At 36.6% G+C, this 24,516-nt stretch overlaps 3 protein-coding genes across 5 annotated transcripts in view; 1 reads left to right on the forward strand and 2 right to left on the reverse strand.

The window, feature by feature from the left end:
* The first annotated feature begins 694 nt into the window (after window positions 1–694).
* On the forward strand, window positions 695–2,218 carry LOC100872807 (uncharacterized). The gene is made up of 3 exons (XM_003693006.4): window positions 695–910; window positions 1,316–1,867; window positions 1,980–2,218. Exons 1-3 carry the CDS (start codon window positions 886–888, stop codon window positions 2,075–2,077), a joined length of 675 nt encoding a protein of 224 aa, XP_003693054.1. The 5' UTR covers window positions 695–885; the 3' UTR covers window positions 2,078–2,218.
* On the reverse strand, window positions 2,208–6,955 carry Mau2 (Mau2 sister chromatid cohesion factor). The gene is made up of 8 exons (XM_003693005.4): window positions 6,334–6,955; window positions 5,882–6,061; window positions 5,536–5,814; window positions 5,214–5,460; window positions 4,883–5,130; window positions 4,589–4,794; window positions 4,307–4,509; window positions 2,208–4,242 (listed from the first exon to the last, which is right to left on the reverse strand). The coding sequence occupies exons 1-8, from the start codon at window positions 6,556–6,558 to the stop codon at window positions 4,046–4,048; spliced, it is 1,785 nt and encodes a 594-aa protein (XP_003693053.2). The 5' UTR covers window positions 6,559–6,955; the 3' UTR covers window positions 2,208–4,045.
* Window positions 6,956–9,377: 2,422 nt separating this feature from the next.
* The window catches only part of Ets65A (DNA-binding protein D-ETS-3), a 48,508-nt gene continuing 33,369 nt past the window's right edge, over window positions 9,378–24,516 (reverse strand). For 2 of the 3 annotated variants that reach the window (XM_086909933.1, XM_086909935.1), the window contains exons 4-6: window positions 18,187–18,246; window positions 15,604–15,841; window positions 9,378–13,714 (exon numbers count right to left, since the gene is read on the reverse strand). In XM_086909933.1, coding sequence (XP_086766059.1) covers window positions 13,378–13,714; window positions 15,604–15,841; window positions 18,187–18,246 — 635 coding nt within the window. In that variant the 3' untranslated portion in view covers window positions 9,378–13,377. The remainder of the gene's footprint in view (window positions 13,715–15,603; window positions 15,842–18,186; window positions 18,247–24,516) is intronic. The other variant, XM_086909934.1, reaches the window with a different exon arrangement.

The following is a 24,516-nucleotide window of genomic DNA, read 5'->3' on the forward strand; positions in this document are numbered from 1 at the left end:
GTGTTTATGATTAGACGCATCGACATACACAAGCACAACTGCAAGTTGAAGCAAAAAAAAAAAAAAACAATATCGCATTGTATTTTAGTCTGCCCTTTGGGAACTGCAAGACTAGGAAACCGCGAAACCGATAGATTAGCCGCTTTCGTGAGGCGAAGTTTTAAAACAAATGTCAGCGGAAAGCATCTGTGTTTCTTAGATGTTTTGTATAAAACAGAAACTGAGCCAATAAAAACATTCTACGAAAGAATTTCGTTCATTTATTCGTACTTTTTATATTAGAAACACGTTGTAACTTTTGAAAGAGAAACGATGAAAGTAAATCTGTTCAATTAATATTTTATATCTGTGTTATATATTATCTACAAAATCATTGATAAATGTAGACAAGGAGAGGAAAATGTGAGAGAAGGATAGAGATATTGTAAAAATATTGAAATCAGCGCCATCTTCAGAGTGCCGCAAATGAAACTCACAAAGAAAGGATAGAAAATGGTAAGAGAAGGATGGAGATAGGGTAAGAATTGACCGCTAGCGCCATCTCTCGAGTATCAAGAGCATATATTTAGAGGACCATCTTTCTAGAAGTTCTCAGAGATGGCGTTGACGGTCAATTCTTATTTTATCTCCATCCTTCTTCTATTATCTTTTGTCCTTTCTTTGCGAGTTTCGTTTACGGCACTCTGGAGATGGCGTTGATTTCAATATTTTTACCTTATCTCTATCCTTTTCCACTATTTCCTCTCCTCGTCTATACTTGGTCTGCAAACTTTACAGTCTATATCGAACTACCATACATGCTTGTTACGCTATACTATGTATTCACAGCGCAGAATCACACTGTAGCAGACAATTGAGTGTCGGAGAGGGTGTATAGGGTGAAAAATGTTGCGCTCTCTTATGTTTTCGCGTAAGTTTACGATTTAATTTCAATGTTTTCAATTGTTTTCAACTCTTGAGAAAATAAACATTTTAAGTGCAGAAAAAAACATTTTTCTTTTTAGTTTAAAATTCTATCATAAATATAATAATTATAGCTTATAATTTCACATTTAATTTTATATTTGATTCTATCTAACAATTTGTATTGCATAAGATGTGGCAATTTTGTCTAATTTAATTTGATTTTTCCATATTGAAATATACATAATCTTTTCAAACTTAATTTTATATTATATTTCATAACCTTGTATCCAACTAGATTTTTAATAATATTGAAAATTGTTTTTTTTTTCTTAAAAGTTAATATATAAATTTATATATAAAAAAAAAGAATAATAAATGGAAAAATTAATATCACATATTTTTTTTTTAGCCTCTGTTAATCAGGGCCTAACATCCCTGATACGCAATAATATTGCCTTAGCAGGATGTCCTGCATCTTTAGTTTGTCAAACTAAACACATAGCCACAGATACACCGTTAAAAACAAGTGAAACTTCTTTGCCACAAAAAGTAAAAAAGATACCTTATAGTCCTTTTCAAAATACCAACAATCTTGCTGAATATGCAGTAGCTCGATTAGATGATATTTTAAATTGGGGTCGTAAAGGATCAATATGGCCACTCACATTTGGTCTAGCTTGTTGTGCTGTTGAAATGATGCACATAGCAGCTCCAAGATATGATATGGATAGATATGGAGTTGTATTTAGGGCTTCTCCAAGGCAAGCTGATGTTATTATAGTTGCTGGTACTCTAACGAATAAAATGGCCCCAGCATTGAGGAAAATTTATGATCAAATGCCTGAACCTCGTTGGGTTATTTCAATGGGAAGCTGTGCTAATGGTGGTGGTTATTATCATTATAGTTATTCCGTTGTCAGAGGATGTGATAGGATTATACCTGTGGACATATATGTGCCAGGTAACATAATAAAACATTTATAAGATTTATATTATTATTTTTATTATTATATTTATTATATATAAAAATATAATAAAAATAAAGTTACATATATGTTATAAATACATTTCAGGATGTCCCCCAACAGCAGAAGCTTTAATGTATGGTATTCTTCAACTGCAGAAAAAAGTTAAACGCATGAAAACATTACAAATATGGTATAGACAATGAATGTAAATATATCTTGTAATTGTAGCAATTTATATATAAAAGTTGTTATTATAATTTAAACTATAAAAAAATGAAAAATGAAACGAGGTGATAAATTATTTTAAAAAACGATTAAAAAATCATTAAATAATTATTTTAAAACGACTAATTTATTACACAATCACATTTTCCTAAGACTTATTTATTTTAATAGATTTTTATCATCATGTACAACCACCAAAAATACATATAAATATTACAAAGAAGAAACTCAAAAGTGACAATATTAATTCAAATGATAAAATTTCAATATTGATTACATAATTACACAAAAAAGTACTTTTTTACAGGCATATAATTCATTATATTTTTTCTCTCTTTTATTTTTTATTATCTTTACTATTTAAAATATGTACAATATCTTAATTTAAAAACAAAGCAGAGTCAAGCAGAGCACGACTCTTGCCATTTAGCTTACCACATATTAAGGCCCCTTTATTTTTTTCTTTCTCATATATTGCTCTATCTAATACTACTTACGATTGTATTTATTTTAATTATACATTACATACATACATTGTTTAATAAAAACACATCAACTGATACGCACCACGCATACGATAGGTACGATATTTCTTTTGTTTTTCGAAGACATACTGTAATCTATTGTACCTATCAACATATTTCATAAGAGTATACTTTTATGAACATACTATTATTTCTGTTGTGTCCACAGCCCAAATTTTAAACGACTACTTTGGTCATTGAAAAGCATAATACGTTGGAAATATTACCAATATTTTGTAACATTGTTTTTATCCTTTTTTTATTCCTTCATATTCGTTCTGATGTCAAATGTTTTAACCTTTAGTATTTGAATTTACATTTAAACATATAGACTTATAATTTTTTTAAATATGCATCGACGTATTATGTATTTGATTCATATTATCTATTATAATATCTTATCAATCTCGATTTAATAAAATTTAATTCAAAATGTATTTGCCAACGTGCTATGTAAACTTGGAAAGTTGAATGGATTTGAATAAATTTAAAATATATGAATAAAATCAACATATGAAAAAGAATAATAACATTACATTATTGTTTTATATGTTTAAAATGTCACATTCAGATGAATTAGAGAGCAATTGAGATATAAAAAAAAATTAGTTCAACCAGAAATTTTTTATGTCAAATCAAATTTTTCAAAACTTAAATTATTAAAGCATTATTTAATAAACATGTGTTCCTTAATTTAAACATTAATAATATATAATTCTGTTTTCTCATATAAAAATCTATCACTTTTATAGCATAAATTAATTATTATGTTGATTTTAAATTTTAAATGTCCTTGTGCAGTGGTATGATATATGAATTATATTGAAAAATGTATTTAATTATTTTGATATCTGAAGCATTATCGATTTTTTTTCTCTCTCTCTAATACAGATTTATATTTATAGAAAAGAAAGTTTTGAGATAATTTACAATTTACAAAATAATAAAATATATCCATACTTTATACATATTTTCACTATTTTTATGTGTTTATCTCTGTGACATAGAAAATGACTACAATAAATTTTGTTTGTACAAACCTATATATATTATATATATATATAAATAAACCTACATATATATATATAATCTTATGAAACCCTGCAAATGAAAATCTGATGTTTAGTTGCCTGAAATTATTTAGGTAATAAATAATGAATGTGGATATTAATTAATATCCATATTAAATTTATTCTCTTCAATTTAATTGCAATTAATGTGCTCCTTTTTCAATTCAACTGACTTTAATTCTTTCATTTAGAAGAGTCTTGTATTTCCTATTTTATTCCTATTTTTATGCTCTCAATATTATTTATTTTTTTAATTCAATCTATCATCCAATAAAATTATACAAACCTAACATATTTCTGCCAAATATCTTACATGTTTTGCACATACAAGTTATGGAATTTTTAGAAATTATTAAAGAATTGCTTGCGATGTCGAAGGTGGTGGATTATTCGGCAAAGCAGGCACGGGTCCATCAGTCCATTGTATAAGAGTATGTTCACCCATTTGTGTACTTTGAAAGTGATCTTTTAAGAGAGTTTGCGAAAATGTGCAATGCATTTGATATGCTTCACTTTCACGACTCGGATCCCCACAAATTCTATATAAATCTATCAATAAAAAATCTCATTTAATTAAAATTAAATTTCTTCTTATTTGAAATCATTCAATTACCTTTAAGAATAGCAGTAGCCCATAATTGTACATGGACATCAGGTATTTTAGAAGCTAGTTGCATTGCAGGTGTAACCATGTTCATAGATTCTCTACTATTTCCTAAAGAAAGAAATATATGTCCCAGAAGTACAAGACTACATGAAGTAAGTCTATTCAAATCTTCAGAATTAGCCATTTTTAATGTTTCCCGGAGATATCTCCTATAAATATATTTGTAGATAATCATTAAACTTTTTTTTTAATATTAATCAATTTAATCAAATATTTATTAATTTGTACTTTGCTTCGTTGTATCTTGCTCCAAAAAATGCTTGAAGACCCTGAACATAATAGGCTGCTGCTCTTAAAGAATGCGAGTGAGATGGTAAAGATTCTGGATTTATTCGTTCTAATAAAGCACCCAAATCTGCATCTCTCTTTGTCCTAAGATATACTATTGCTAAATTTAAGTTCGCAAAAGTCCACAATTCTCTTTCTTGCGATGTCTAAAAAAAAAAAATTATTTTGAATATTATTAAAATTATATTTTTAATATTATTTAATATTTAATTCGTTTTTAATTCATCTTCTTACTCTCAAAGCAGCTGTAAATTGCGCTTCCGCGGCTTCCATACAATTCATTGACATTGCATATAATCCCAATAAAGCATGCAATTGTGGTTTATGACCTTGAAGTAACCTTGGTTGTCTTCTACAAAGTTCGCAAGCTTGAGAAATTTCTGCAAGAGCTACACTTTTGTTTCCCATCACTAATCGACACATTACTATATGTTCCAATAACATTAATTGGAAAACAGATAATATTGGCTTGTTGTCAACAACTGTTGAACAATATAAATGTTAATGTTATAAAAATATAACAATTTTGTTAAAAAAAACTGTTGTATTTGAAAGTTATATTTACTTTTGAGTTTTTCAATTTGAGTTAATGCTTTATCTGTATATTTTTGAGCTTTATCCATATAACCAGCTTGCATTGAATGCATAACTGTTACTAAATAAACCAAAACATATAAATGATCCTTTGGCATCCATATAAACATATCTCCAATATTTGAACCTGTAACTACTTCATCTGCTGGCCAACTAGGAGACATTATAGTTTGTATACTTTGTTGTAATTGTTTTAAACAAGGTTTTACACTTTTAACCTTCAATAATATATATAAATAAATTATTTGCACGAATTTGTTAAATAAATAATATTATTTAATTATAATACTTACTTGTCCGGCCATTAAATAATGACAGACTTGAAGTACCAAAAAATATACTTTCAAATATTCTTTTTGATGTGGATTACCCTGCCAATTTTCAACATGATGACCAGCTGAATTTAAAAGAGGATGAACTTCAGTAAATTTTTTGTCTATTAATAAAAGCATACATCGGCTCAATAAAAACAAAACTCTTGTATAACTTGCATTGCTGATATGAGAATAATCAACACCTACTGCAAGTAAACTACTAGCTGCAACAAAATCTTTTTCCGATGCATGTATTTGCTAAAACAAAAATATCATTTGATAATTATATAATTATTGACATTATTTAAAATTATTGATAACTTACTGCAAGTTGAAAAATAAGTCTACAATGCCAATATACATTATGTTGCGAAAGTTCTATAGCTTTCCGTAATATTGGTTTACTAAGATTTGGTTGCTGTTGTTGTTCATATAATTCTGCAACTACACTTGCTGCTTCAAACTTAACATCATCAAAAGTGTTTATATTTTGACTTAATCGCCACTGAAATGTAATATTAATATTATATACATATTAATTAAATCACATTTATGATTATACTATGTATATTATCAGTTTATTATATGTCAGTTAATGCAACAATCTTCAATTACTTCGTATGTTATATTACCGACTGTACCAAAATAAAAAGAAAGGTTAGAATTAAGATAAACAAACGTATGAAAATTTACACAAAATGTACAATAATGATAAAGAACGATATTAAAAAAAACATTAAACACAAGTAATTAAAATGCAATAACATTTTAACTGACCGCTTGTTCTAAATGAGACCGCGCCAAATCGATGTTTTTGGTATGCGTAAGAAGGATGTTGCCAAGTTGAAGATGAGTACGTGCTTCAACTCTCGGAGGCGGTTTAAAATTAAAAACCGCTTGTAAGCACTGTATACACGACTTAATATTCGGTGGACTGGAGGTTCGAAAGTTTTCTGCTAGTCCTAACAACGATAGATACCAAGCGTCCTGCGAAGACGCCATTTTGACATTTCACGCGTAAAATTTCCAGCCGTGATAAGACACGGTCACTGGCTTTATATTGAAAATTGAATTATATTTGCAACGAAATGAAATATCTATCTTAAATAATCAAATCACGACACGATTTAATTTACAATTTCGCAATGTCCCGTCAGATATGTTTCCCCTGGAAACCGCTTATTGCGTAATGTTTACATACGTATGTAACGCGATATTTTTTATATTATTGCTTCACATTTTTTTACATGTATTCTAAGAATTCTTGTTACGGCCACAAATAATTGAATTTCGATAATAAGACAAATTTAAATAAACATTGACATTATTCATTTTAATATTTTCTATATAGAATGATAATGAACTAGGTATATATACATATCATTTTCGTTAAATTTATAACTAAGAGATCTAGGGAAATATAAGTTATTTAATCTTAGGATGGTAGCTTCAAAGTTAGGATTCTTAATTTAAAAATATATTAACATTAAATAAAAAATACTATTTTATTACATTTTTATTAATTTTAATTTATCCTTTTAAAAGATTTTCGTTCGAGATTAATCAATTATCTATTACGAATCCGATTATTATTTGGTTTCGCTTTGATTTCAAACGATTGTATATATATGTTTTTATAAAAATGATTACTTTCATTTGTTTTTTTCAATAATATACATATAAATAAAAATAAAAAATTTTTTTTTAATTATATTTCTCGTAAAACTTGCAATATAAAATAAATAAAATGATATTCGACAACTGATAACATTATAGGCAAAAATAATAGATACTGGAAGAAGGACAAAGATAAAGTAAAAATATTGAAATTAACTTTATTTTCAAAATGTTGCAAATAAAATTCATAAAGAAAGAACAGAAAATAGTAAAAAGAAAAATAGAATTAAATATCAACGCCATCTCTGCATCTTTTTAAAAGATGATTGTTTAAACAAATATCTTTTGTCCTCAAGAGATGGCACTAATAGTCAATTCTTATCTCTATCTTTTACTATTTTCTGTTTCTTTGTAAGTTTATTTTCGCTGTTCTAAGTAAATATACACAGGAAAGATATAAATACTGAAATCAATGTCATCTTCAAAATGCTGCAAATGAAACTCAAATATATTGATAAAGAAAACAAATAATAGAAAAAGGATAGAAATAAAGCAAGAATTAATTCTTAGTACCATCTCTGAGAATGCTTCTAAAATTATTCTTTGAAAAAATATCTTTAGTTCTTAAGAGATGACGCTGACGGTCAATTCCTATCTCTCTCTATCCTTTTCTAACTATTTTCTGTCCTTTCTTTGTGAGTTTCATTTGCGGCACTCTGAAGATGGCGTTGATTTCAGTATTTTTACTCTATTTCTGTCCTTTTTTCATCATCTACTATTCTTGTCTGTAACGTTAGGAAGAAACATTATCTCACTTATCATTTTATAATACATTCATAAGATTTAGGGATGTTAAAATAAAAAAAAAGATAATTTTATTATTGTACATCCTATATACATATATATGCATTCTTATGATATGTGGGAAATAAGTGTCACAGCAATAATTTTTGTAAAAATCTTTTTATTCATTTCATTATTATTATATCTTTTAGAACTATTGCACTTTTATTTATTCGCGCGCGACATACAGAAAAATTGTATAAATAATCAGTTATTAATTTGACATTTAAAAATTATTAATTTTTTTTTGTTAAAAATTTCAACATAAAAATATATAATAATTATTGAAAAACTGTTAATCTTGAACTTGAGTATTTATCATTTATTTAGTTTTCGTTACTTTCACGAATAAAAATCGAACAAACAAAAAAATATCTTCTAATTCATCTATAACACATAATCTCTTCTACATAATTTCCATATCTATCATATTTCCTCAAAATATGAATAAAAAGATCTAGTAATCTTTAATTAATTATAATTCTTTATTCTCTTCAATTATAATTCTTTGTACAACTCAACGGTCAAGGTTATATATATATATATATCTGCTTTCCGACCAATGTATTCATCTTGAAGAAAAGTAAAAGGAAGAACTTCTACTTACCACTAACTATGACAACGGTGTCCAAAGAGAATCAGACATCTCCGTTGTTTCGGATTTCAGAGTGATATCTCGTTGGACGTAAGAGGGATTCGAAGAGGAAGACTCGTGTTGGTGAAGCAAGAAAAAAAGAAAAGAGGAAAAATGAGAGAGAGAGAGATAGAGAGAGCGAAAGAAAGTACAGAAGAGGTCGAGCGAGAAGTGGAGGAGGACGGGGACGAAGAGAGACGGCGCGGGCGCTGATTGGTAGCAGAATCGATTAGCCGAGCCGAGCTAAACCTCCGGCACCGCGGCAGCTTCGGCGACGCCACGAATTTCCCGAATGGGGGTTTCCCGTTGGGGCGGGCCCGAATCCAGGGAATACTCGGCGTTCTCCATGGCAACCCAACCAATTCGCCAACCGCTGACAACCAAGAGACTGACCTACCGTGTGTTGCTTACATTTTTACCCTCTTTTACTTTCCCTTCTTTTTTTCTCCTTTTACCTCTTTCTATCCATCCTTTCCATCGTGGAAACTTCCAATCCGCTTTTCATCCTATCGTCCTTTGTATCCTCTTCTTTCTCCATTCTTTTTTCGTTTCGTTTCGCTTCGTTCACGTTCGAAGAGGGGGAAAGGGAGAAACAATACCTCTTCTCTCCAACATCGTCGATCTAACTTTCCAAGCGCAAAACTCATTCTCACATGCTTGTTATACAAACTTGTGCCTATATATGCGTGACAGTATGCGTATATACATAGGGATGCGAGAGTCAACATTGATTTTGCCGACGACTGATACAACCCCGTCGGCACGTTTAATTAGAACATGGCGACTTTAATACAAGCGCACGACAACAAGAACAACAACAGCGCCCCTTCCCACCCACCCGCTCTCTCTTTCTCCACCTTTACACCGCCTTCTCGTTCATCCACACACGCTTCCACGATATATTTCGCGATTTTTTTTCCACTTACGATCTTTCGAATCGACGAAAACTCGTTTTCTTTCCGTTAATCTATCGAAGGGGTCGCTTATCTACCTAGCCTAACGCGGTCTATGCTAGTGCCAAACACCCCTCTCTCTCTCTCTCATCCATCATTGTCATCGTCGTCATCGTCATCGTTTATTATTATTATCATCCTAGTATTCCAGTTTGCTCGAATCACGCCCACTCCTCTTTACATCACTCACTCACGTCACTCGTCATACATATACGCGATTCTCGTTTCCCTTTGTTCAATCTTCCTCCTCTCTCACGCTTTCTTTCTCTCGTTCTTTTTTTATCACGCATACATCCACACACACACACATACATACATACACGTGCAATGGGATCACACAGGACGCATCAGAACCGAGATACGATGTTCCCTGGGTTAACGTAACGATATTTTTACTTAATTGAACGCTTGTAAAGCGTTTTTGGAGATACGAATACTTGTATTTATAAAAATAAGTAAAGCAGGTAATGATATTAAAGTAGATATAAATTTGCAACAACGATATCAAACTATACGAGGAGGAGAAACGTTACTCTGGGAACACCGTACATACATGTATCCAATGTATACATTCTCGCGCTAAAGACTATATTCTCTACACGCCTAAGCTACACATGAAAACATCCTATCTACATTAGAGCCAATCGACATTCCACGGAGTCAGTTTATTGTTACTTCTTTTTTTTTTCTGTTCTTTTTCTTTTACTCTTATTTTTCTTTGCTCTCGTTTTATATATATATATATTTTTTTTTCTGGAAAAAAGACGAAGAAAAACTCGGACGGGGACAAACGTCGTTTTCCCGTCCTGGAGAGAGAAGAACGATCGTCAGTTTTTTAGTCGACTCCGAGGAACGCTCGACAGTTTGTTACGTCTAATCGTTAGAGTAATTCTAAGGTTTGCTTATGTCTTACGAATGGTATGATACAGTATACGACTTAAGGAGTTACTCGCTTCATCGACAAAGGTACACCTTTCCACAATGAGGGGTAAGTTCCATTTTTTCCCCTTTCCTTCTTTTTTTTTTTCTTCTTTTTATTTAATCTTGTCTTAATTTAAGGATCCACGGTCGATAACTAGGAATCGATTGGAGACCTACCCCTGTGTTCCGTGCATAGATAGAGCGACCGCATCTCTCGACTTATCGACTGAAAATCGATGTGATGAACGCGGATCTCGTACGTTCCGTTTTTTTTTTTTTTTTTTTTTTTTTGATATGACTCGACGTTGTACTTTATCAGTCCCGATAATTGCGACTCGTGCTTCCGGTTCCATCGATGGATTCGCGCTCACCCGGTATTCGTCCATTATGCCATTATTGCCTTCTCTGGTGTCGGTTTCGCGGCCAAGGAGAACTTCTCGAATTACCACTTCAGATCTATTTTTACCTTCAAAGTTAAAAACACGTTGCAAAGAGTTCCTGAGCTGAGTTAAGATTAAAGAAGAATATTTCCATTCAATGATTGTCTTTCACTTGTGTTGTAATTCGACTTAAACGACATTCGCTTTTCAACAATCGGTTTTCTTCTTAGCTTTCAAAATTAACGAATTTTTTTCCAGGATTTTCGAAGAGTTGCGTTGCTATCACCGGGTGAACCGAGACGGTTGCACGATTCGTTCATTTGGAAATTTACTTCGATCGTACTTCTCGCGTCTTGCTTCGTTGTGAACGTGTGTGTATTCGCGTTTTTTTTTTTCTTTATTCTTTCCAGTTATTCTTAGAAAACGACGACATGCGGTTCCTCTATCTACGTTACTCGTTACCGTAACAAATAAGTTAAAAGAGTTTATAATACACGCATTGCTCTTGGCCCGAATCGAACATGTACATATTTCTCGCGTAGAACGATCAAGCTTATTTTGAATGTCGATTATCGTTATGGGTTCGTGTGTATGTAAATATGTGTATGTGTGCCGCGTGGGTGGTTGATTGGTTGGTTCATTGTTATCATCGACAGTTCGACGAACCGTTCACGAAATTGTTCGATCGCGCCACTAAACGGGGATATACGCCTCGTTAAAATGCGCATGTTCGATTCCATCCAGTCGGAAACGGCGACATTTCTCAGCGGAAGTACGCCGGTTTGTTATTCGCGTACAAGGCGACGTCCTTTCAGGACGGGATAATTCTCGACACGCGGTTTATCGCGGCGTTATCATATAAATAATTAGATTTGAGAACGGGAACAAAATTTTTTTCAGGGGGGTTAAAAAATCTTTGGAATATTTCGATAATATTTTCTCGAAAATTTCTAATGAGAAAAAGAAAAAGAAAGAGAATTTAGAGAGATCGATTTAAAAATTCAGTTAATCAACGTGAGAAATTGTATTTTTCTAGAAAAAATTATTTATTGTGTCGGCAATAATCCGACGAGGTGATGATCCGTCGAGATAAAACGAGAATAACGAGAATAACGTCTTGCGAACGTACCCTGTACTTACTTGTAATCCATTATATTGTATGTACAATGTTCTTACAATAAATTCGAGCGCACCGTCGACCGTGAAACGAAAAAACGTTTGGAGTGGCGCAGCGCGTGGTCGTCGATATTTACTCGTCCTTGGTCGCTGTTCGCTTTCACAAAAAAAAAAAAAAAAAAGAGAGAACTTAAGTATGCTGTTTACTTTTTGGATCGTTTAATCTGTCCACGAACACCCCGATGTTAAAGGATATATAAAGATAAAGGATACAACGTTTCGCGATTTACAACATCGCCTACTTATAATATCCTTATAAACGAAAAGGATCTTTATTAACTGTTCTATATAACTTCATGATTTGATCGCGACACTTTTACAATATGTAGATAACTTATTTACAATAATTATATATGATACAATGGAATAATTCGTTAACAAAGATTGAAAGTTTGTTTTTTAGTTCTTCTGAAAAAAAAAATAATAAATAAATAAATAAATAAAAATCGATAAGGGTAAGTTTTTGTTAGGGATGTTTTGACTTTTGATTTTTCTTTTAATAATGGATGATGCAGTAGTACAGATTACGATACAGTGAGATTGAAAAAAAAGAAAAAGGGAGGAGAAGGTTATATATTTAAAATTGGATATGTATCGGTGTAATTGTGCAATCTTAAATAGCTATTATTATAATACTACCGAGTTAAAAAGTTTTTTTGAAAAATTTTTTGTATCTCGGTTTCGATTCTAGGTAACGAGTCTTGTTCCAATACGACATGTATTATACGATAATGTTGCCTTCGAATGGAGAAAACAAGAAAGAGATATCGTTATTATTCCATCCCTCACCGGTACTAGCCGCTCATCCCATAACAACTTCGAATTCACTTCTACATCCACGTTTCGACAAACAAAACGATTCAATTTTTTTCAGAAATATCGAATCCAATGACGCGTTCACTTTTTTCTTTTCTTACTTTATATAATTTAACACTATTAAAAAAAAAAATCTGTCTTCAATCGATATCATTTTAACGAAACAATATGTTCCTACGATGAACAATCCTCTCTCCCTCCCTCCTCCCCTTCCTCACTACAAAAAAGAAGGAAGAAAAAAAAATGATAAAAGTAAAAAAAAAAAAAAAAAAAAAAAAATAATCGCAAGAGGACAGATAAAACGATTGTTAGGGAGAAGGACGAAGGACTGGGAAGAGACCGTGTGGAAAATCGCGTAGGTGTGGTCGACACCGGCCGACGGCGGCGCGCGTAGACCGCGATGGCGGCGGTCGGTTAAATTGCCTCGAGTAGAAAGTTGTTAACGTGGCGTACCCAGGGCGCTCCAGTGCTCGGCGGTGGGTCATGCGTAATGCGGATAGGTGCCCAGATGAGGCGGCACATGGCCGGAGGCCGTGTGGTGGCCCGCGTACAGGTTTGCGCCCGGGCTCGTTGACCAGTAGCTGGAGGCAGATTGGAAAAGCCCCCCTGGAACGGAGACCGAGACGGAGGCGGCCGGTGGCGGCATAAGGTTTAACTTGGCGTGTCCGTAACCGGACATGAACAGCTCGCTTTGGTACTTGTAGGCGGCCGGATCCGCGGCGGCGGGCTGCGTCGCTGCCGCCAGACCTTGGAAGTCGAACTTGTACGCGTACCTCTTCCCGTGGACTTTCGTCATGATGTTCTTGTCGTAGTAATACCTGGGAAAACGAAGATATTGTTACAAGATGCGAAAAAGTTTTTGTTAGTTCGAAAAATTCTCGAGAGGAGGCGCTCGTTCGCTTTCAGGTTGTGCAAGTGTGCGAGCCGGGTTGCTCGGCGACAGGCGTCTATTGTTCACTGCTGGAAAAAAGTCTCTGCGTAGAATGGTCCACTTTGTTCGACATAGCGATATATCCAAAATCATAAAAATCTACAGTATGTCTAGCTTCGTACATAATTATTATCTTAATTATTCAAGTGAAATTACATTTATAAATTATATAACTATCGTTATAAATTGTAATTAGCCTATTACGCACATTATATTAATACGTTAGAATTCTTTGGATTCTATGCCTACGTTAATGCATCGAGATTTAGATGCGTCCTATTAAATTAGTATATGTGACAAATCCATTCCAAATTAACCAATCAGGCATTCTTTTTGATTTCTTTTCGAGCAGTGAACAGTAGATGTGCAAGCCGGGTTGCTCGACGACCGGCGTCTAAATAGAAGTGCAAGTCGGGTTGCTCGATGATAGGCGTCTAAGTAGGTATGCAAGCCGGGTTGCTCGACGACAAGCATTTTAGTGTGTATCTTCGATCTAATTAATTAAATTAGAGAAAGAACGTAAGTTTTATTACAACTTTTCGTCATAGATTTTACCTACGAAAGAATCATTGCAATTTTTCGTAGGGATTTTTAACAAAAAATTGAAGCTATACAGCCTTCATTATTCTTTCTTAGCATGATTTTGCTAGAGATATGTGATCGAGCAAATAGATACCGTCGTAAACCAAGGATTTTACGAACGCGTCGTAAAAATTTCCGCGCATAAGATTCTTATTTAATAAATTTTATTCGCCAAGACCGATAACGACTCGGTTTCTGCGGCGACTCGGAAACGCCTTTCGCTTTTTTATTTCTTTTTTTTTTTTTCTATTTTTATTTTCTTTTCCATCGAGTTATTGTCGCGCACCACAGCCTAAAACTTGCCTGCGTTCAACGCGAAGGGATGCCGCCGATACTGATATAGGGAACAGGATAAAAACAGAAGAAACAAGAGAAACAGAGAGGAGAGAAAGAGAGAGAGAGAGAGAGAGAGAGAGAGAGAGAGAGAGAGAGAGAGAGAGAGTGGAGCAGTCTCGCGTAATATAATCAGTCGATCTGATCGAAAAATAATAGCCGCGTCTGCCGTCGGTCTGACTGTCGGTGATTGAAATTTCTCTCCCCCTTCTGACTTCTCCGCGCCACCCCCGCGCAATCGCTGCGCGCCACCGTCCTTTCGTTCAACGAATTTACTTTCTCTCCGGATACTTCCACGTCTACCCGTTAAATATTGACGTTTCTCGCCTGCGTTTTTTTTTTCCTCTCTTTCTCTCTCTCTTTTTTTTCTTTTTCAGCGGGAGAGAATTTTCAGCGTACGAATTTACGCGGTTTAGTCGATAATTAAGACTCTCGATAAATTACGAAACGATATACAACGATAAAAATAGTAATTTAAATAATTCGAAAAGTATCGTAATCGCAAATTTTGGATTACAGAAGTGAGTGGCTCCACTGGAAGAATTTTAATACGTACGAATCGAGGTTTAATCGCGCGCTCTCGATAAATTACAAAACAATAAAAATCGAGGTAAGAAATAATTTAAATAATTCGAAAAGTATCGTAATTTTAACACGTATGAATGGCGGTTTAAATCGATGACCAGTAAACGTTATAGATTAAAGGGAGAGCAAAGCGTCGTAGCCGCAATTGCTCGATCTTGATCTGAGCAAACGAAAATAAAAAATTTGTTTCGTTTCAATGAAGAAAGAAAAAGAAAAAAAAGCGTTTGTAGGATGAGAAGCGTAGAGAGAGAGAAGGATTAAGGGGGCATCACTCACCTTAAAGCCCTGGACAATTTGTCATAATTCATATTAGGCTTGGACTTCCTTTCGCCCCAACGTCTCGCCACCTCGTCGGGGTCAGTCAACTTGAATTCCCCGTTGGTTCCTTCCCACGTAATGCACGCGGCGTTGCTCGAATCCGACAGTAGCTCGAGTAAAAATTGCCACAGCTGAATCTGACCGGAACCGGAGCTCGCGAGCCGACTGCTCGTCGCTCCGAACATTTGATAGGGATCTAGAACATTTCGAGAGAGAGCCGAGCCGTAATTCACCATCCAATCTCTTTGTTTATCCTCCAAAAATAAATTATATCATATTTCCTCGCTTCTAAATATCCGCACTATTTCGAAACGTTACCACGAGATTTGGAAAAAATTCTGGATTAGGATATTTCAATTTACGATCCAACGTCGATTTCAACAAATTTCCATAAACACACGATTCTCCAAATGAATTTTAATAATTCCCTCGTCGATTCAAATATCCATAGAATTTCGAAACGTTACCACAAGATTTGGAAAAAATTCTGGATTAGGATATTTCAATTTCGATCGAACACCAACGTTAATATAGATAAACACAATTTTCCAAATAAATTTTAATATTTTCTTCTTCGATTCAAATATCCACACAGAATTTCAAAATTTGGAAAAAATTCTGGATTAGGATATTTCAATTTATCGATCCAACGTCGATACAAATCACCATGAACACCATGATTCTCCAAATGAATTTTAATAATTCCCTCGTCGATTCAAATGTTCATAGAATTTTGAAACGTTACGACGAAATTAAAATTTTGTACTATTTTTTAAAAAGCATTTTTTAAAATGCTTGTCGAAAGAAAAATTTTAGATATTTTAATTCGGTCGAATTCACGAAACGTGAAAGAGAAAAAAAAAAAAAACTCGAGTAATTTTTCTCTCTCTCTCTCTGTCTTTTCTTCGGTATTTCCCCCGAACGTATATACCTATCCATTACACGGTTGTTTCCCAGTGCTCCCTGTATCGCCCTTTAAAAGCCTTACAATGCGTCATCACCGTCGTTCGCTACTGCTCAGAACCTGGAGTGCCCTACAACCGTACAAAAGGATATAATCGCAACCCTACAATAGAATAGAGTTCGTTTGGATCATAATAATTTCAATTGAGGGAACGAACGACGGAGTGGTTCAAAGGGCGTACACGGAATGTCCTCTCGCGAGAGAACGAACACTGTTAAACTGAGCATCGCGTTCCGACCGAGCGTATAAACCTCGAACGTATCGAAAGCGTGGCGAGGATTTTCTTTTTCCTTTTTTCCACGGGGCGTAGATGGAGAAATTCCATTTCGAAGAGAAACTAGAAGAAAAAAGAATAAAAGGGATCGATACACGATATTAATTCATGTAATAAAGATTTCGAAACTTAACCTCAATTACTTTCCTACACCCGTACGAATAATTGTTGGTAAATTATCGACAGAGAGGAAGAGAAAGAGAGAGAGAGAGAGAGAAAACAGAGAGCTCGATCGGTATCGAAGAGACGAATCGGTACATGTAATGTGGAATAATCGAAGTAGTGGGAGGGAAAAGGAAAAGAACGGCGGAAACTATATAATACAACCCTTGTCTATTCCGTCTCGACTCCCATAAAAATACATTTTGCCCGATTATGATAGGGGACAGACGTGCGTGGAGGGAGAGGGGATGATGGTTGGTGAATTGGCGGACCTCAAAGGTCGTTTCGCCGGATGAATCCCCTGAAATGCGTGGCGGAGTGATCGCCTTTCGATCGAACGGTAATTCACTTACAAGTTAATAATGGGAAGGGGCGCGGTACACCCATTTATCTGGCGAACAGGCCAAAGAGGTGGGGAGCATCCATGGAAACAGAAATACCGAAACGTCACAATTTTCTTTTCTTCTTTTTTTTTTTTTTTTCCGACGAATTTTTTACGAAACTCCCCAAGAAGAAATTCGATTCTTCTCGAATGAAAATCACAAATTTAATCCCACAGATCGATAAACCAACTCGATCTTACGATCGAATTATTTTAGATTCGTAATTATTCCTCGCGTGTCTTTCAATATATATATATATATATATTTCATTTGGTGAATTTTGTTTCAGGCCGAGATTAGATTTTAGCAATTGTTTAAAATGCTCGCAACAATGAAGGGAGAGACCTTCCCCTCGGCCCACTTATTTAAACCGATTATTGATCACCGAGGAAGGAGTAATTTTCGGGCGTGGCGGCGAAAAGGTTCCGATTAGGGAGGGAGAAGGGGGGGTTTGCGTGATTAGTGGCGAACGTGTAATAATCGTGAAGGTCATTCCGTGCAATTGCTCCTATCTAAAAATCAACGTCGATCGGATGGGGCCCCTCTCTCGTGGACGGAATACTTTTCAAACTCGAGTGTATTTCTCGAGTTAATGTATTCAATAGATTCGAGATTCTCGAAATGTACACACTTTTCCCCTCCCTCCTTTCCTCTTTCTTTTTCTCTAATCTCCCCTATCCTTTTCTTCCTTTTCGTGGACCAGTAAGAAAGAGATGTAGTGCTTTTGAACTTCTGAAAAATATCTACCTACTACATACCAGGCTGCCTGAGGTGGGTGTGCGTGTCCAATGCTGATTTGGATAAGCTGCTTCCGTACCCTGAAAGAGGAGAGTCAATTTTTAAATTCTCATTAATCCTCGACACGCTTCGTCTTCCCCTCTCAATCTTAAAATTTTTTTCAAACCCACGAAAGGGGGGATTTCCAGGTGGAAATCAGGTGGACGGCAAAGAAAGAAAGGGAACGAAAGGGGGAAATCGTCGGTTCATCGAAGATGAAAAAGTGAACAAGCTCGGTCGAGCGTTAGAATCCGTTAGAGAGGATTTCCGTGTAGGCAAACACAGGGCTGAGTGGTCCGTATACGTTCCATCCCCGCTTCCATCCGTTGCCTTTCGCCTTATCGCCACCCTTCCAATTCTTTTCCACATTACGTACGTCCAATCCTTCGAGACACCAACAACCAGGAATAATTTTCAAAAAAAAAAAAGAAAGAAACAAGAGACTTGCTCATCTTTGCGAAAATTTTACTTTCGATGCTCGTTTGCTGCCAGGTATTCGTTCTGGAAGACGCACGGATTACTCGATTATCGAGGTGAGGAAGGCAAACACGACTAATCGTGAACGAGGCTTTGGTACTACGCTTTATATATATATATATAGATATATATATATATGCTGTGAGCAACGGGGAAACATGGCCACCGGTCACGTTCGCGCCACTGTGCAATCTGTTTAAGGCACAATGCCCCTTAATTTCGCCTCGTTATATGCTCTCGTTACGGGAAATCGCCCCCTCCCTGTCCCCGTCCGGTATCGCGTTATCGGTTTCATCTTCTCGTTGCCCCGAAAACCGTCGAAACGTGGTAATCGGTCGGGAATTGGCGAGTCCCTAGGGTTGATAGTAGTACCTCTTTGAGTATCGTCCACGTTTCTCCATCGTTTATTTTTTTCTTCTTCTTTTTCTTTTTTCTTTTTCTTTTTTTTTTTTTTTGTTCATGGAAAATCCGGAGAAGTCGAAAACTCGACTCGAGTTTTGAAAGAAAAGAAACGGGAGGGGGAGAGAAAAAGAAGAGGGTGAGAAAAATTATCAGAATTTTAGTCTGACTTAAGAGAGAGATGCAATGAATTAGCTTGATTTGCTAATTTAAGTTAGCGTCACGAGTGAAATTTCATTCTTCTTTTCCCGTCTATGAAACGAAACGAAATTTTAAATCGGTGGAAAAAATTATTTTGATTGTAAACTTTTTTAGAAAAAAATAAAGTGGATTAAGACGTTCCGAGCTACCACTACGAGTGGATCGATTTTATTTTCCTTTCCCATTTCGAGAAAGATCATCGGAATGCAACTTTTTGTCAAAAAACGAATTGAATTGAATTTCAATCAGAACAAATAAACCCACGGTGAATAAGACGTAACACACGTGCAATGCAATTGGAGACCTCCCAATTTAACCTATCATCGCGAGTGAATTAATTTTATTTTCCTTTCCCATTTCGAGATGAAACGAAATTGAATCGAGTAACTTTATGAAAAAAAGAACAAGATTTCGACGAGAAAACAAATCCAGATAAAAACAAATGCAACGAGTTAAAACGGTGGATCGATTTTGTTTTCCTTTCTTTCTCTCCCCAACATCCTAGGAATCCTGCAGTTTGATCGTGCAGATGCTGTCTCTAAATGGCAGTTGGTGTTAAACAATTTGATTTCAGTCTCTGATTGGGACGCGCGACAATCTTGGACGAGGGATGCAACGCCTCGGGTCCAGCGAGGGTCCGGCCGCGCAATCAGCGTGGGGCTGCGACGATCCTCCCTGACGAAACACGACCCCCACCGTCTTCTTAAGGAATCTCGCCTCCTCCTGAGCAATAATACACGATTCGAGCACGTATCTGGGTTTCAGAATTCCACACATCTCGAAGGGATGCAAAAATTTGGCGAGGAAACAGAGAGGGAGACGTGCGTTATAAAATGGCGAACACCTGTCCATCTCATTTGCATCCCTGTTCCAGCTGTTTCGCGCGATCATATAAATTACATCCACCGTGTGTAATTTCACAGTGTTTAAACAAGGGCTGGAAATGTAAGAATACGAATTTTTTGTCCGCACGACGGAAGGGGAACGAGTCGATCGAAGCGTCAACAGGTTATTAACTTTCTTCTAATTCAAGAGGTTGTTAGTTTCTAGATCGTTCGAGTTATATGACGAAAATGACGAAAATGAGGTAAGGCTTTTAAACTTTGAGAAACGAAGTAAGAAAGTCGAAAACGTGTGACAAAAATCGTCGATATATTATTACTGCTTTGAATTATCGACGTTGGATCGTTAAAGTTTTCCAAATTTTTGATTACATACATTCTCTGACAACAAAAGCGAGTTATTTCAAACTTTACGAATTAAGAAAAGTTGAAAAGTCTGGCAAAAGTCATTGACGTGCATTAAATATTATTACTGCTTTAAATTATCGTCATTGGATCATCGTTGTTTAAAAAACTTTTCCAAACTTTCGACTGTATTCTCTGGTAAAAAAAAAAAAGTTAATTTCAAACCTTACGAAACGAAGTAAGAAAGTTGATCATTCGACCATCATTATTCAAGCTTTCCCAAATTTTCAACAATAATTTCTCCAACAAGAAAGATAAATTAAATATTATTACTGCTATAAATTATCGTCATTGGATCATCGTTGTTTCCAAACTTTACAAAACGAAAGTGAAATAAGAAAAAGTTTTCGACTCGATAATTTCTCCAACAAGAATAATGCCTTATTTCGAACGAATAGCGAAAGGAAGTAAAGAAAAGAAAGGTCGAGAGGTGAGTAGCTGAGAAGAGAGAAGCGATGGACGGTTACAACGCGCGTTACGTCACCTCGAATTGACGTGCTCTCCCATTGTCACACGTATATCTGCGCATTCACGAGCAATTACCCGGGGCGGGGTAATCCCGTTAGGCGACAGCATCGACGAGGGAGGATCAAAGGACCCGCTATTCCGAGCTGCTGCACTCTTCGGCCGCTCTCTTCCCTACAATGCCGCCTCCGAGGCGAGCAACGGTGGAGGAGGGATCACCGCCGCCGCCTACACCGCCGTTCGCCAAGGAAACTTGGCGAAACTTTGGGCAACTTCCAAATGCATACCTCCTAGCGTTCAGCTAGCGTCGATACGCGCAGTTTCGCGCAATTATCGTTACCGTTTCTCTTCCCCCACCCCAGCCATTTTTACACGGCAGCCCTTTTATATCTCCGGGATTTCCGCTTCCGTTCGTCCCCCTCCCTCGCGGATAAATCCTCTCTCGACCTCGCCTTTCGAGATCGAAACCAACATCCCTTCCCCTTTCTTCGATTTTTCCAATAAGAGAATGCGAGAGGCTCGTTTCACTCATGAAACTCGGGCAAAAGTGTAATTACAATAAGGATTAAGCTGGTCTCCCGTCGTGTACAAAATTTTTCCACTATGCGCGTAAGTAGCGAGAGTATACGAAGTTCGAAAATGAAAATGATTAAAAAAAAATGGAACGTAATTATAAAATTTTCGGAGAACGCGCGTGACGATTCTTTCGGCAATTGAAATTCTTTTAGTTCGTTGCAATTTCTGTTTGTGTAAAGTAATGAAAAAGAATCGCTTCCGGAAACTATCATCTCTATCTCGAAGATGAGAGAAAACTTGAAATGTAACTTGAGATATCGATAAGCTAAGGTAAGTTGAAATTGTTAACGACGCTACAAATATCGATCGAAAACATCCGGTTTTCCGAAATGAATTGAAAAACGATGACGAACGGGATAATTTAATATATATATATATAGTAGGCAGTCCACACGGGCCAAAACGATCGGGTTAATCATATCCGAACGAGGTTAAAACACCGGCACCCGCCGCTCTTATTTACGTCCGACAATAAGTCAATTCATCACTCTGCGATTTGGCCTTAAGTGGTATCACTGACTCATACACACACCCGTCTCGTGCCTATTTCGGGCATAAATCACGGTGGTGCCCGTGTGGTGCGTAATAATGAGCAAGCGAGCGTAGCACGCGACCCTTTAAAGCGTGCTTGCTGGAAAACGAGTGGCTCGTAAGGTAGCAGCCGTGGCGGGGATTAGCACGCCCCTATTTAATCCCGAAAGCGCCACAGCTTGCACAATTCTTTCTTCTTTCGTGTCGAGTCGCGTATAAATAAAAACGTTAAATATATCATAGAGCGTATTAAAATAACGGAAACTTCGAAACGCTGTAACTTCGAAGATAGTAACTTCCGGTCAGCGAGCGAACGATGGTTAGAAGCGGGGAATCTTGCTCTTTGAAACGGTTTTTCGTTTATTCCGATACGACTTCCTGTTGCCGAGATATCGTCGTCTAAACAGACGGATAATTTTTGATCATTTGTTTTCATCAACTGATTAAATCCTATTAAAATTAAGAAAACTTTGAATCGCTGTAACTTCGAAGATAATAACTTCCGGTCAACGCGCGAACGATAATTAGAAGCGGGAAATCTTGCTCTTTGAAACGCTTTTTCGTTTATCCCGATACGACTTCCGGTTCTCGAAATATCATCGTCTAAAGAAAAGGGTAATTTTTGATCGCTTATTCGGACTTTTCGCTCGCATCTCGTTCACCTATCAAGCTATCGTAACGACGATGACGCGATGACTGACGCGATTCCTAAAAGAGCCGTGGTACGCGTTTCTCAAGAAAAAACGTTGAGTGGCTCTATTCAAACTCTGCTATTTATTCCGCGTTACTTCAAATGCTTGTATCTCGGCAACCGATCGAGATATCGGGACGAAACAAAAAGGAGCTTCAACGGCGTATTTTCCTCCATCTCTCGAGTATGTTTCAACGACGCGTATTAATCGAATACGATTAAATTCACATTCGATTCCATTTTTTAGCGTGTGCAATCGATCGATCGAATCGAAACGTTCGAAACAGATGCAAAAGTCTCGATTGGAGGGACGAAATGCAAGGATCGCGTTGCGGTAACGATATCAGGAGGACTTTTTGGCCGGTGGACAGGAGGGGGGAGCGTGGATACGGCAGGAAGTACGGGGAACCGAGCGGATCCAGCGGATCCAGTTCTGGCACGGGTCTCTTGTTCACAGGCTCGTGGCCCACGGCCACGAAAACCCGAGGGACACGGACTCGTGGGCAACAAGTCACCGGGAAACGGCGCGTGACCGCCACATTCGCGCTGCCAGATTTACGACAATAAAAATAGGCGCCGTCGGATCGGCGATCCTCTTTTCGCCGGTAAACAATGCCGTTGATAGAATTATAGCGATATTCGATTTTCAATCCGCCTCCGTCCTTTTTCTTTTCTCATCTTCTCCTTTCTTCCCCCCTCTCCTATCCTTTGTATCGAGGAATCGATTCGCTTTATCGGACAACAATTACGACACCGCGACGGCAAATCATCGCGTTCAATCCTTCAAGTACAATGTCTTCGATGTATACTACTGGGACGATTACGTTGATCGGTGTAATTGATGGTATTAAAACGGTATTCGATTCGGTTGGTCGGTATTAAACGTTTCCTATTGAATACACAGGGGGAAGGGAGAAGAAAGACTCCATCCAAACTGGACTCCTGGAAATTATTATTTCGAAGATCTATTATCGTGACAGATTAACGAACAAGAAATTAATCCTTGCTGGACATTCCCCCGCAATCTCGAACGCTTTTGTCGTTGACCGTCATCCTCGTCATCCCCCCCCGCTCCCCCCCGACCGTAACAATTATCCTCGAGAATAAAATCCACGAGATCATCTCTCGCGAATCACTTCTAACGATCTAAGTAATAAATCTAATTCACTCTAAAAGGTGAGGAGAGGTATGAATGGATACAGCAACCTAGTACATTTCGGAATCGACGTACATATATATATATCTATTCTCGAGAAGGGTTGTCGGGTATCGAGGAGAAGGATAGGCGAAGGGAAGCGAGGCGCCACGGTATCTTAGCCACAATATTATTCCTCCGGGTGATACAACGGTCGGGGAGGAGTGGGAACGTGGGCGAAAGAACAGTCGGGTAACATATTGGAGGGGTCGAAGTCGGCTAGTATTGTGCCTTCTCGCCGTGGTCATACATCGGCGCGGGCCACGTGCCTATGCGTGACACGTTTACGCTTCGCTGCCCGCGTTTCCACACCCCTCCCCCCTTCGCCCTCGCCCCTCCCCTCGTATCGGCCCGTATTCATCTCCGATTCCTCGGTTGGGGTGGGCACCGATTGCGTTTCCACTTTAACCGTGTGTCGTTCAACGTCTATCAACCGGTCCCGTGCTACTTAAATCACGAACGCTACGAATCGAGAGATCGAGTTTCATAACGCTGCTGTTCCGATTTGATGGCTTTTTTTTTTTTTTTG

This window comes from Apis florea, unplaced genomic scaffold (assembly GCF_048593485.1).
Source record: "Apis florea isolate Af1SG1 unplaced genomic scaffold, ASM4859348v1 contig_3170_pilon, whole genome shotgun sequence".
NCBI lineage: Eukaryota > Metazoa > Arthropoda > Insecta > Hymenoptera > Apidae > Apis > Apis florea.

Bases quoted from the DNA above. Each gene is read 5' to 3' on its own strand.
- LOC100872807 (XM_003693006.4), top strand. From the start codon at position 886: ATGTTGCGCTCTCTTATGTTTTCGC. The intron at 911-1,315 runs GTAAGTTTACGA...TTTTTTTTTTAG, and splicing joins GCGCTCTCTTATGTTTTCGC to CCTCTGTTAATCAGGGCCTA. The intron at 1,868-1,979 runs GTAACATAATAA...AATACATTTCAG, and splicing joins TGTGGACATATATGTGCCAG to GATGTCCCCCAACAGCAGAA.
- Mau2 (XM_003693005.4), bottom strand. From the start codon at position 6,558: ATGGCGTCTTCGCAGGACGCTTGGTATCTATCGTTGTTAGGACTAGCA. The intron at 4,510-4,588 runs GTACAAATTAAT...ATATATTTATAG, and splicing joins GCAAGATACAACGAAGCAAA to GAGATATCTCCGGGAAACAT. The intron at 4,243-4,306 runs GTAATTGAATGA...TTTTATTGATAG, and splicing joins GGCTACTGCTATTCTTAAAG to ATTTATATAGAATTTGTGGG.